Raw genomic sequence first — 13,624 nt, 5'->3', positions numbered from 1 at the left:
CTCCGGAAACGCCAGGAGGAACCAGCCGACCCCGGCACGCGGAACGAAGGCCCGGCTGCGTGGCACGGGCCGGGCCCTCCTTCTTACCTTCCCAAAACTCCCCTTTCCCAGCACCATGAGGAAGTTGAAGTCGGTGAGCTTCACGCGGTCCAGGTTGTTGGAAAGTCTCCTGTCTGGCGAGGGGCCGTACGCTCTGTTCCCAGCGGGGCCAAGCTTGGCTTTCTGAACAACAGGCAGACAGGGACAAACAGTCAGACATTCTCTCCCAGGGAAAAGACAGGCAGAAAACACTGTAACCAAGCTTGATGCCCCTGGGAGGGGGAGAGGGGAGGTGGGAAGAGAGGAGCCTGAGGAGACATATCTATTCGCACTCAGTGGCTGTACTCACCTGAAGGGCAACCCTTGCCAAGTACCCAGAAAGTGCCCTGACCTATGAGGAGACACTCTCTTGTTAACCAAGAACCAAGTCTGGGGGCTCTGCCCAGGGCAGGCTGGGTCTCATGCCGGGATATCAAAGTAACGGCTGGGGAAGTGGGGGAAGTCCACACAGGGGAGAAAAGAAATACGCTGTGCGCTGATGTTTTCCTCATTGGTAGATTTTCCAACAGAAGGTTCACCTGCAGAAGGAAACCGTAGCCCCGCCAAAGGGGAGACCATGCCCCCCGGAGAGGAACCTCCGTGGCAAGCTGTGGGGACGATGTATTGCTCCTTTAAAAGGCACAGTAACACCCGGCGGGTGTGCTCCGTGGTTGAGCATCCACCCATAAACCAAGAGGTCACTGTTCGATTCCCGGCTACATGGGTTACATGCTCGGGTTTCAGGCTCAATTCCTGGTGGGGGGCGTGCAGGAGGCAGCCAATCGATGACTCTCTCATCATTGATGTTTCTCTCTCTCTCCCTCTCCCTTCCTCTCTGAAATCAATAAACATATTTTATTAAAAAAAACTGGTCTATACAGGGATCAAATCTCGTGGCCTGAAAGCAGGCTCGGAGGGGCTGAGCAGCCCAGTTAATCAGAGATATTAAAACATGGGGGGGAAAAGTAGAAGAAAAACAAAACATGGAGGAAAAATGGGCCCTACTTTTCTGCTTTGAGGCCAAAAGCATTCAGTACAGCTGGACTCGACCCCTGTTGGCAGCACATGTGGGAGGTGGGACTTAGGGGCCACAGGGAACACGGATGCTCTGTAACCACAGAGCCTGAGCTGCCGTGACACATAGACCGGCCTCCCCTCTGACAGAGGACGGAAGGCCATTTAAGACACACTTGCCAGGAAAGCCAGGACTCTGAGCCGCCCTCAGCTTCAGGACCAGCCCGTCCTCCCAGCAGCTGCCCTGGGACCCATCCCAAGTTGAGAGACTTTCTGGGTTGCGTCTATCTTTAAATGACTAACCGGGAAGTTCGAGTTCGAGAGGAGAACGCCGGCTAAGCCGCTCTCTCATGCGCTTCTGATTTATGAAAAGCAAACATCATCAGAAAGAGGCACAAAGAGATGACGTTTATGTTATCAGGAGCTCCGCAGCAACATCTGAAAAGACCCGAACGCCACGGGCTCGCCGCGCTGGGTGCCCGACGCAGCTGCGGAGCGGGCACACCTGTAACTCAGGTGGACACTGTGATGGGCCAGGCCAGGGGCTCCGAGGCATCGGCATTCCCAGCAGTCCCGCACCTTCAACACTCTTCAGCGCCAGGGCCCAGAACGGGGCACGCGGGCGGTGGGGGTGCCTCCACAATGAGATGGGGCCTTTTCCCCAGGCACGTGGGGGCCGTACCCCAACAAGAGCTCTGGCTCCCACGGGCGGAGAGAACAGGCTCAGCGCTCACAGGGGCCTGGAGACAGACGCTTGGCTGGGCTCTGCCTCTGACTGGAGCCCCTTCCATCCCCCCCGCCCTCCCCGCCCTCTGTCCTGGTCACGCCAGCCTCGCTCCTGCCACCCCACCCCCCCACCCCCCGGCCACGCCACCCTCGGTCCTGCCGGGGGTCTTTGGTCATTCTTCCCGTCAGAGCCAGGCCCTCACGGTCACCACAAAACCCATCTCAAACCTCGCCTCTCCGTCTCGCCGGTGCCAGACTGGACCCAAGGCTACCAGGCCATCTTTCAAGGAACGGAAACATCCTGGATTCTGAGTTGCTCAATCATAGCCAGGAAGCCATGCTGCGTGTTAGCCTAATTCTTAAAAAAGCATGCTAAGTCTTCAGTAGTTGAAGTCATTTTATTTGACAACACCATGTACCGTGGCTTCCACTTTTCTCTTTAAAAATTCCTATGCATTTCAATAAGCCGGGGTTGTGGAACAGGCAGTGTTCTCCCCCATCAGAAATTAACAATTAACTCACTCATTAACAACTGACACGCGCCTCCTCTTACACAAGAGCTATTCCTGAGAAGTCACACGGTGTGCCACCATCGAAGGCGCTCCCACCTTAAAGGACCCCTGTGCTGTTGTTTCTGAACCCGAGAGCACACACCCCGATTCTTGGAGGTTGGGGCGGAGGCGTGCGGGTGCGTTTCATGCCTGTGTTTGAGGAGCTGTCCGCGTGGATTGTGAGAGGCTCTCCGGCTCACTGTGGGGGACTTTTCTTTTTTTAAAAAATATATTTTATTGATTTTTTACAGAGAGGAAGGGAGAGGGATAGAGAGTTAGAAACATCCATGAGAGAGAAACATCAATCAGCTGCCTCCTGCACAACCCCTACTGGGGATGTGCCCGCAACCAAGGTACATGCCCTTGACCGGAATCGAACCTGGGACCCCTCAGTCCGCAGGCCGACGCTCCATCCTCTGAGCCAAACCGGCCAGGGCGGGACTTTTCAAATTAAACGGGAGCGGTGGGTGCGCCAAACTACAACTCCGGGTAGCTACGAGGGGTCGGATGGCGGGGGATGTTCGTCTTCTATTCGGTTGGGCCGTTTGTAACCCATGAGATGGGACCGTCTGACCGACAGTAATGGCAATTCCAAATTAACACTTAATACCACAACTACTCTGCAGCGTTGGGGTTTTGCATAATGATGACATAGTATCTGTGGGATGTGGGAAGACAGAGTGAAGACCCGGGGAAAGTGTAGAGTCCTAAGTCACCAGCCTCTAATATGACAGCGCCCAAGAGAAAGAATTCTTCAGTAGGCACCTAACCCCAAAGGTTCATTACGGTGAGAATGCAGAGACGAATAATTCCAAGTCTCCCAGGGGGTCCGTCCTATGACCCAGAGCCTTTGGGCGACCCTCCGAAGAATGCCGTTCTGTCCAACTCCATTCCACTATCCCTGTGCCCGTTCCTACTATTTTGAGACTGTCATCGGCAATGCTGCATCCTCTTGCCTAACAGGAAACACGGCTCGGGAGAACGTATTGACCGAAGATGTCTGCCAAGTGTAGAGAGAGGGACCGGGAACAATGGAAGCTTCTTTCTACTTCTGGGATCCCGAGGGTGGACGGCCAACGGTGACCAACCACAGGAGCAGACGAATACTGTGGGATTCTCCTAACTTCTCTCCCTCCCATGAAGATGCTCTGTGTTCAGGGCTCATCCCAACAGCCCTAGCAATGGGACACGGATGGGGTTTTGGTGCCGCTCCATGGGTAACAGAAATAGCGATGCCATAAACAACCGGGACCTCGGCACAGCGCCCTGCACCTAAGGTAACCGTTCACCTGCAGCCACGGCAGTTAGCGAGAGAAACCCCGTGGCTCCTGGAGCCGGCGACCACAAAGGGCCCGGGAAGGTGCTGCAATGACTCTGTTCGCGGAGTGCAGCCGCGCCCGCTCATCTCTAACCAGCCGTGAGGCCCGGCGTCCATGACCTCCCGCTCCATAACCGGCAGCCAGTTAAGACGCTGCCCCTTAATGGCCGTCCTCGCCTCCTGGGCAGCACGGCCTGGGTCACTAAAATGCCTGCTGGTCGCGGGCTCACTTCTCATCTTCTGGAACATACCGAGCCTGCTTGTCGCCGGAGGGCCTTGGCACTTTGTGCTTCCTCTGACCCATGCGGGCCCAGGGCGAGCTCCCATCTCTGCTCAGCTGATGCTTCGAGCCTGAGCTTCCCCGCCCGCCCCAGTCAGCGCGGCACCGTCCTCCCTCACGGTCTCCTCACGACCTGTTACAGACTTCTCTCTCTCCCTCACTGGGAGGCACGCAGGGTGCTCTCTGTGCTGTGCACGGATGTCGCTCCAGCGCCCAGCAGTGCGCCCGGGGCGGGGCCCTCAGATACTTTTAGAACAAGTAGGTGAATGGACACAGCGGAAGGCAGTTCCTTTTCATAGAAAACGTTTTGAAAGGAAGAATGATTGCTGTTATGTAATGTCTACCACGTTGCTGCCTTTTGTTACAAGTAATATATGTTCATTTCAGGAAACCTAACAGGCACGGATAAGGAAAAAGAGAAGACAATTTTAAATAGCCATAATTTTATCACCCAGAGATAGTAATTGTTAACATGTTCGTGGATATTCTTCTCATTCTTATTTTCATTTTTCCTTCTCTGATATACACTGAGTGGCCAGATTATTATGATCTCTGAACGCATAATAATCTGGCCACTCAGTGTATATTCCTATATAATAAAAGGCTAATATGCAAATTATCCCCTCGACCAGGAGTTTGACCAGCAGGCAGACCAGCCAACCGCCCATGTTCCCTCCCCCTGGCCAGGCTGGCCGGACCCCACGCATGCACGAATTCATGCACCGGGCCTCTACTATACATATACATATATATATGTCAGGTTATTATGCGTTCAGAGATCATAATAACCTGGCCACTCAGTGTATGTATATATGATAGTTACATTGTGTGTAGCCCCTCTTCCCCTTCCAATGACATGAGCTTTCTATGTGTGAGCACTCTTGTGACTGCACACTGCCCCGCTGTGGGCTCCCTGCGGTTGACTGAACCATCCCCGTCCTGTGGGACAGCTCGCTTGTTCCCGGTTTTCCTGTTTTCGATCACATGCCGATGAACATGGACACCTTGTCTCCCTGCACACCCCCGGTCGCCCCAGGACAGACTCCTGATGTGGAAACTCCGGGGCGAGAGGGGTCGGTGTTGCAGAGACTGGTGGACGAGGCCAGATCTCTCCTCCTGACCCTGCAGAGTCAAGGGGGGACCCAAAGGTCAGCCTCATCCCTGAAGGCGGGGCCTTGGCTCCTTGGGGTCTTGTGTGTAAGCTCATGACCGGGAGTTCTAACAGGACTTCTCTTTCAGGTTTGGCAACCCGATCCACAACTCCAACCTGGAGGCGCGGGGCCAGGGACAGCGGTGGCAACACCTGTGTTTCCTCCTGGAGTGGGGTTCACAGGTGACCAGCACTTCATAGGTGTGCATCCCTCATTCTCCCGCCGGCAACTGCGGGGGTGCGGGGGGAAGAGTTCCTCAGAACCAGACGGTCAGCGTAGGAGGGTCCTTGGGAAGGTGGGACCTGCCTTTGGCGCAGGTGGAGACACTGAGGCCTAGAGAACTAGCTCCGCTACCTGCCGCTGCACCGGGGGTGGCCGTGCTGGGGAGGAAGGCCAGAATCGATGTCCTCTACATCTGGCCTTGAAACAGGACCCTGCATCTCCCTGCGGAGGACCGTGCCACGGCGCTAAGAGCTGCTCCACCCGGGGGAGGGGGGTCGTCTTTAACCCGCAGCACAGGGCGCGGGAGCTTTTAGTATCTGAGAGGAAGTTGGAGATAAGCTAAGCGGGGCCGCCCACTTTACAGAGGAGGAGACTGAGGCCGGCGGGGGAGGGGGGGGAGGGGGTTAAATGATGTGTCTAAACCAGTCCTCCTTGCTGGGCTCTGAATCCAGAACTTGGCTCTTTCTTTTTTTTTAATTTTTAATATATTTTATTGATTTTTTACATAGAGGAAGGGAGAGGGAGAGAGAGCTAGAAACATCAATGAGAAAGAAACATGGATCAGCTGCCTCCTGCACACTCCCTACTGGGAATGTGCCTGCAACCAAGGTACATGCCCTTGACAGGAATCGAACCTGGGACCTTTCAGTTCACAGGCCAACGCTCTATCCACTGAGCCAAACCGGTTAGGGCCAGAACTTGGCTCTTTCAATTCAGTGCTCGTTCTCCTGGGTAGAAGGTAGGTACATATGAAAGGACAGATGGTAAATTTGGGGGGTTTTGCAAACCAAGTACTGTCCCCGTTGTCCCGCGCGAACGAATGAGTGAAGGAGCGTGTCTGTGTTCCAGTAAGACCTTAAATTACACACACAGGCAGCAGCTAGGATTTGCCCGGCGGACTCTAATTTGCCTGCCCCGGCCCTAGATCATGCCGGTTCTCCAATGTATCCATCCTCATTTGCAATTAGACTTCAGTAAAACATCTGTATTTCACTGCTAACTTATCAGAGCAGCCCCAATTAAGAACCTGAAATGCACTTGAATTAAATTACGACCCAGTCTGCTCCATGAGGCGCGGCTTGCTGGCGAGTCCTGGAAAAAGCTTGCCTGCCAGCCAGCCAGCGCGGGGAGAGCAGCGCTTCCTCAGTGGACAGAAACGGAGGGGAAACCACATTAAGTCGTCTTCTTAATGAGAAAGAGTTTTATGGACCCGTCCACTGACGCTGTTGCCACTGTGGAAACAAATGCACAGGAAGCCGGCGGGCCTCTGTTGTCATGGCAACCGAGCCACCCTCTGAGGAAGAAGGGGGGTCCCGTGACATGTCGGTGCTTTGCCCGATGGATGTGGAAATCAGAGTGCCTGGGTCTCTCGGATCCAGTGTGATGCACCTCAACTACCCAGCTGCGTTGTTTCCACCAGCCTCGTTTTCCCGTCGCCCGCAGAGCGGTCGGACGAACGCTGACACACGCCCTGGGCTGGCCGATTGTCATTAACAGGCGGACGCAGTACCACCTGTCTTGCCTGCGACACGGGTCCTGGGAAGCTGCTGCCCTTAGTTCTGCCCAGCGGCTGAGAGTCCAGACTCACATGAGGATACGGAGACCAGAAACATTCTAGTTCTAAGTTTTCCCATCTGCCAAAAGACTGTCTTCCTCCTACCAGGGAGCTGAGCGCACATGCGTCTGATGGCTGGCCGCCATAGAAAGGCCTGAGGGAGCACGTTACCATCAGCGATTCTCGACACTTTGTCGGTTCTGGATCCTATGCCCTTTCCCTGCGAGGAATGCTCCCGCTGGACCCGACGCTGCTCTGGCTTGGTGAACTGGCCGTGGCAGGGTCAGACGCCGCACGGACGCATCCAGGCAAACTGTCCTCCTGACTGCCCACAGCGCTGCTCCGAAGCGGGCAGTTCTCCGCACGGCGGACGCAGAGGGGAGAGGAAATGTGCCGGAATAGCCTGCGGAGCCACCAGACCTAGGGGGACCCTGGATGGCTTGCCTTTTCAGCACCCCAGAACCACAGGGCAACTGGGGGCCCAGGGGTAATCCCACCTTCACATCCATCCAAAGTAAAGAGATGCAGGCCCAAGTTCACCGCTACCCTGTGTGCAGGTTTTCATGGGACCTTTGACTTGCAAACCTTTACTGCCCTCTTGTGGTATCTGTTTGCTGCACAGACTGCATTTTGAGTGGGATCTTTCAGCAGAACTATGCCTAAGGTTGACCAGTCTGGCCCACAGAGGTCAAGTTCCCGTAAATGCCGCAAAACGGCACACACCACACAGAGCTTCCATCTTCCCAGCGACCCCTTCAGAGAGACGGCTCCAACCTCTCACGTGACAGCTGGGCCTTTGCAGGAAGCCCACGGGTGTGGACTGATGCCACGGGTGCATTTTAGGATCGCCAGGTGCTTTATTCCTAAAAAATACACCCCCGCCCCCCAACCAGACACATCTCTATCTTCTGAATCTGACCTTGGGCTGGGCCCCCGCTGTGCAGGTCACGGGTACAAGAAGAGGGGAAGGGAGGCTCCGAGGTCTCCCGGGACCCCGGAGGGGCCTGCGAGAGCCGCGGGTTTATCTTAAAGGCAGAATCACAGAGCAATCTGAGAAATAATGAGAAATGATGACGGTCATAGAAGGACAGAACCCAATAAAAAAGCCACCACCGGGGAAATTCAATTGGAGCTAAATGACCACGGAATGGCATCTCCTGAATGAAAAAGAAAGAAAGAAAAGAAGTCCTAACTGGCCATAAAGCCCAGGTCCCTGGGGACGGCTCCAGACGCTTCTCTCTACTCGTCTGCAGCCACTGCAGGAGGGGTGGGCAGGACTGGGCACCTAGCCGAAGAGGTGCCCACAGAGAAAAGATGATCCTTCCCCCCACACGCTTCATCCGTCCGCTCCATCACTCAGAGTGAGTTTTTTATAAATGTCTCTAATTGATGGCCGCAAGCGTTGGGAAAGCGGGGCCATGGCAATTACATTTAGCATAATCAAAATTTACATAATTGTTGATTTCATCCCATCTTCACTGAGTGTTTTGAAGCCACACCAGTTTTTTAAAATGAGGAGCCTAATTATAGCTCAATGGGACACCTGCTTCCACGCTGGTGGCAGCTGCATGGCTCTGGGCTGTTCCGGGGCCCCTGTGGCAGTGGGGGGACGGGGGGGGGGGGGGCGCTGGTGGGGCAGGAGCGGGGATCTACTGCTGAAGTCGCAGTCCACCAGCTGTGGCTGCAACTCCAGCTATGGTACTGTGGACTTGGCGGAGGCCTCAGTTTCCTCATCTGTAAAATGGACGACAACTCCCTGCCTCCCCTGTGGGGAGCTTCTCCCTCCTACAGAGACAGGGGCGTAACCGGAGCTCAGGAGCTGCGGCCAGGCTGGGCATCAGGAGAGAGATTGCTCCTCAGGGAAGCGGGCGGCGAGGAAGCGAAGGGACAGTAGGTAGGACCCTGCACAGATGAGACTGGGAGGGGGGTTCCCTCCTGCCCTCAGGTGATGTGGCCTGGCGAGAGGTCCCAGTGTTGGCTGTGAGGGCGGGTCTCCAGGGCGGCAGGGGATCTTGGAGGAGGAGCTGTGGGGTGGGGTGAAGGGTCGGGACAGGGTGTTCCCTGCCTTGGAAGTGGATGGGGGAGGATGTCAACAGGCAGAGGAAAAGCTAATGAAATTGGAAATAATTTAATTACTGTGCCCCCGCGGGCACCCGCACGCTGCTAGGGCCTGGGGGAATTGGGGCACAGAAGGAACCCCTAGTAAGACACGAGGCCATGCCCTGGCCTGTGTGCTCAGCTGGCTGGGCGGCGTCATGTGCACCAGAAGGTTGCCGGTTCATTCCTGGTCAGGGCACTGTCCCAGGTTTCAGGCTCCATACCTGGTAGGGGGTGTGCAGGAGGCAGCCGATTGATGTTACTCTCTCTCTCTCTCAAAATCAATAAAGATGTTAAAAAAAAAAGAAAACCATGGCTGCTTTTTCCCCCCTGCCCCCCCCCTCCAAAGCTATCAGTTTTGTGCCAATCTGGCTGCCCACCCACACCATTGGCAAGAGTCAGGAAGACGTTTCTTTTCAGACGGACGCCAGAGAGAAATGGTCCCCAGGGACCAGCAGTGACTGAGTACTGAGCGGGAGGAAGGGTGGGTGTCAAACCACAGGGAGCCGCGCCCCTTCTCCCTTCTCCCTTGTGGCGTTCACGTGCCCACACAGCTTCTCCCCGTCCAGGTCTGCTCCCTCTGCTTCTGGCCAGTCCATGCGATGGAATAATGAGGTATTTGGTTAATCAAGCTCCTGAGTCACCTGATCACTTTATACATAGACTGCCATTATTCCATAAATGAGAATAAAACCAAACCACTGACCATGGAAAGTACTTGTAACAAAATTAGTCTTTTCTTGATTAGAAGGCTCTGCAGTATCTCAAAGTACCCAAGCTTATGGTGAAACAGAAACTGCGCTGGCAGCCGGTGGACCAATGCCAGATAACCAGGTTCTGCTTTTCTGACTTACTCCTTTTTTACCTTTCAGCGTCTGTCTACAGTAACCCTCCTAACTGGGTAACGTCACTTCCTCAAGGACCAAGGAGAAAAAAGTGAGCTGAAGGCACCCTAACTGAGAAGTCCACATGAGCGGCCATGGGATTAATATCCTGCAAGTTCATTTTCTGGGAGAAAACTCGGAGAGAGAAGGGCTGATTTTTTCTGAACCCAAATTCCACAGCCTGAAAGGGCCACAACACTCCTGAGCCCGGACAGAGAGAAGATCGGAGACAAACCAGTGACGCGTTGTATGTGGAAGGCTCTGCCGACTGAGACAGGACGCGGGTCACGCTGTGAATTTTACGTCCCTTTGAACAGGTGCGGATCGATGGTCTCCCATTACGTCGTATAATTGTGGTCCTTTAAATCCGTAATCACAAATCTATTTATAATTTTTCTCAAAATAGGCCATTTTATTCCAACCCCAAAGCTCTATTTTAGGCGAGAGATCTTAATCCATGTCTAGATTAAAGGGAACTAACAATAGCAATGAAAACATCCTTGCTGGCATCTTGCTGTTGGAAGGACCCTTAGGGGAAATGCCATCTGGCATTTCTCCGGCACCTTTCTGACAGAAATGCCCAATCTTCGCTTGAATACCTCCAGGTACAGAGGGCTCTGGACTGAGATACCAAGAGATGCTCGGCATGGCTTGGGCCTCACTTTCTCTGAGGCCTCTGTGGTCTGAGTCCTTCCTTGTGAATGCCACGCCCACCAGGCCAGGCATACTCTCTGCAGCGAGCTACATCGGAGTCCGGGGAGCTGGAGTTACTAGGACCTGGACAAAGAAGCTTGTCCTATTTCAGTATAAGGTTTTGCTTCCAAGGCAGAACAGAAGTGCAAAGATTAAAATATCTCTCTTTTGCCCTGGCTGGTGTGGCTCGGTTGGGCGTTGACTGTGCATGGAAAGGTCAATGGTTAGATTCCTGGTCAGGACACATGCTCAGGTTGCAGGCTGGGTCCCCAGTAGGGGGCATGCAGGAGGCAGCCATCAATGTTTCACTCTCACATCAATGTTTCGCTCTCAGAATCAATAAAAAATCTTTTAAAAAAAGAAGTGGGTGCATTTATTACCAAAAAATAAAAAAATAAAAATCTTTCAACTGATGTGCATTTTATAGATCCCCCTCCCTGCCCTTAACGTCACACAGTTTACAAAGTAAATAAACTATTGAGGGACTACAGAAAAGAAAAAAGGGCAGAATCATAGGTTTTCTGTTTAGTGTTTAAAAGGTCATTGGTAAGTACTCAGTTTCCATAGTAACAGTAACAGCAGGCTTGATCAAATCAACAAATACCTACAATTTATCTGAAGGTCTCCAATGAGCTACTATCCCCGCCCCCTCCCATTTAAACATTCTGATTAGATAAAGTCTTCAAAGACAATGGAGGCTTTGGGAAAATCCAGTTTCAATAACCGTAAACAGAAAGATGCCTGCTGGCTCTTTCCACCCACAACCTAGTGACAGAGTCTCTTCTATGTTCATTTAAATGTTTTAATTGGAATAGGAATGGGACCCTATTAGCTTGTTCATCAGTAATAGGGTCAATCTCAAAATGTCTCCGTGGCATAAATAAAAGGAGATACGTATGTGACCCTCAGACAACCTGCAGAGTCCACCTCCTGGGAGGGTGATCTTCCGGTCGAGTCAGCCCTCTCTCCCCACCCACAGAGCAGCTCATGCTCATGGACCAGGAGCATCCTTGTATTCTGGCCTCTTTGGGTTTGGACCCCCATGCGGTTCTGAATGGTCACAATGGCGACAGTTAGGATAAAAACAGAAAAAGGCTCGTGTGCTTTTAGCTTATTTTGTTCCATTTAAAAAAAATTGATCTAAAACTAACGATGACGACGACAAAGAGCCTGACCCCCGGCAGCAGGGAGGGTGTGCCTCACTGGAGGAAGCTGCAGACTCCTGCGGCAGGGCCTCCGTGACTGTCAGCCACACGCACAGCAGGCAGGCGCCCCCCCAGGGGGAGATGAGTTCAAGTCCATTTGCAGAGAGAGAGAGAAAGAGAGAGAGAGAGAGAGAGAGAGAGAGAGAGAGAGAGAGAGAGAGAGAGAGAGAGGCATCGACAGACAAATCAGAAGCAGTCCTTGGGATGCTGGAGTAGAAGGATGGATTTCAGGTTTCATTGTGTTAAACACTGAGATATGAAAAGTGAAGACGAGAGGGGAGTCCTGAGCCGAGCCTCAGGTGCTGTGGGCCCGAGGGCGCCTGGTAGGGCCATCAGCCCTGTGGCTCCATTTCTCTGCGGGAAGCAGGATGGGGGAAGGTCTGGGAGCATAGGAGGAAGGCTCTACACCAGAGGGGGACAGAGGAGGGAAGGGCCAACAAGTGGTCCTGTCACTCGCCTCACCTTTCTCCTCCCCAAGCCTCCTCCCATTTTCCTGATTCTAGGACAACCCCACGTCTGGAGGTAGATGTGGTCTAAATGGCCCCGGGGGAAGGCTCAACTGGCTGATAAACACGACACGGACATGCTCACGCTCGTCAGCAGTGTGAACACGGACACGTGGCACTAAGATCCTCTGGAAACCTTGGGAACAAGGAAAAGGTGTGGGCAGACGATACCTTCCCTTCCACCTGGGACATGGGATGTCGCACACCACCCTCTAGGCATAGCTCAAGAGGCGAATGGTCCAGATCCCAGATTTTGTAAAAGAGCAACGTGGAAACCACAGAGATACTGAGCTTTCCTGCGAACGCAATCAGCAACAAAGTACCTGCCGTTTCTGTGGTTAACCCACGGCTGCTGCTACCCCTACGCTGTGCCCTCTCCCGGTGCGGTTTATGTCAAACCTTTCAGATGTGCTCACTTCTGAGTCTCTAATGAGGACCCCAAAGCACTGCGTGGAGGCCAGTGCGGACGACGCCTCGGTGGGAGACTATCTACTCCCCTGACAACCGCCGAAACCCTGTTCTGTCCAGAGTAGCTGACCCATTGCCAGATACACAAAGTTCCCAATTCACAAACACATCATGTTCCAGAAACCCATCTAAATTTACATGGGGATCTATTTTCCCACAGAAACAATGTTATAAATGGTGGTGATGTTCTAATATGCCTTAATTTCATAAAATGGCTCGATTTCAGGACAGAGAGCATGCCCATTTCTTAGAGCATACTTTCAAAATAAAAAACATATTTTTAGGGAAGCTTCAGAATTAAAAAAAGACACACACACACACACACACACACACACACACACACACACACACAAACCCCACCCTCTTTAACCCAGTTTCTGCAGTGAAACATTTTGATGATGATGATAAGAGCTAACAACTGTATATAAGTTTGCTTTTAGGACTTTTCTATTGACTAATTTGAGCTTTAAAACACTACTATTGCCCTGGCCAGTGTGCTAAGTGGTTAGAGCGTTGGCCAGCGCACCAAAGAATTCTTGGGTTCGATTCCTGGTCAAGAGCACATACCTGAGTTGCAGGTTTGACCTCCGGCCCTAGTTGGGGTATGTGAGGGAGGCAACCAACAGATGTGAGATGTGTCTCTCACAGAGATGTTTCTCTTTCCTTCTCTTCCTCCTCCCTCCCTCCTCTTCCATTCTCTCTAAAAATCAACGGGAAAAATATCCTCTGGTGAGGATTAACAACAACAAAAAAATCACAAACCAAAAACACCCACACGACTATTAAGACAGCACTGCTCATTATTCCCATTGACAGTGAAGCCACGCACAGGGAGGTCAGATGGTTAACAAAGGGCAGGAGCCAGGATTTGACTCG

General features: G+C 52.9%; 1 protein-coding gene across 1 annotated transcript in view; it reads right to left on the bottom strand.

Moving 5' to 3' along the window:
- PRKCA (protein kinase C alpha) overlaps nt 1-13,624 on the bottom strand; it is a 292,545-nt gene that overhangs the window by 45,313 nt on the left and 233,608 nt on the right. The window contains exon 9 of the mRNA XM_079797205.1: nt 88-222. Within this exon, the coding sequence (XP_079653331.1) occupies nt 88-222 (135 nt within the window). The remainder of the gene's footprint in view (nt 1-87; nt 223-13,624) is intronic.

The sequence above is a fragment of the Cnephaeus nilssonii genome (assembly GCF_951640355.1).
Source record: "Cnephaeus nilssonii genome assembly, chromosome: 19".
Taxonomy (NCBI): domain Eukaryota; kingdom Metazoa; phylum Chordata; class Mammalia; order Chiroptera; family Vespertilionidae; genus Cnephaeus; species Cnephaeus nilssonii.
Note: the sequence above shows the minus strand (reverse complement) of the source record. Positions and strands in the feature narration are given on the sequence as shown.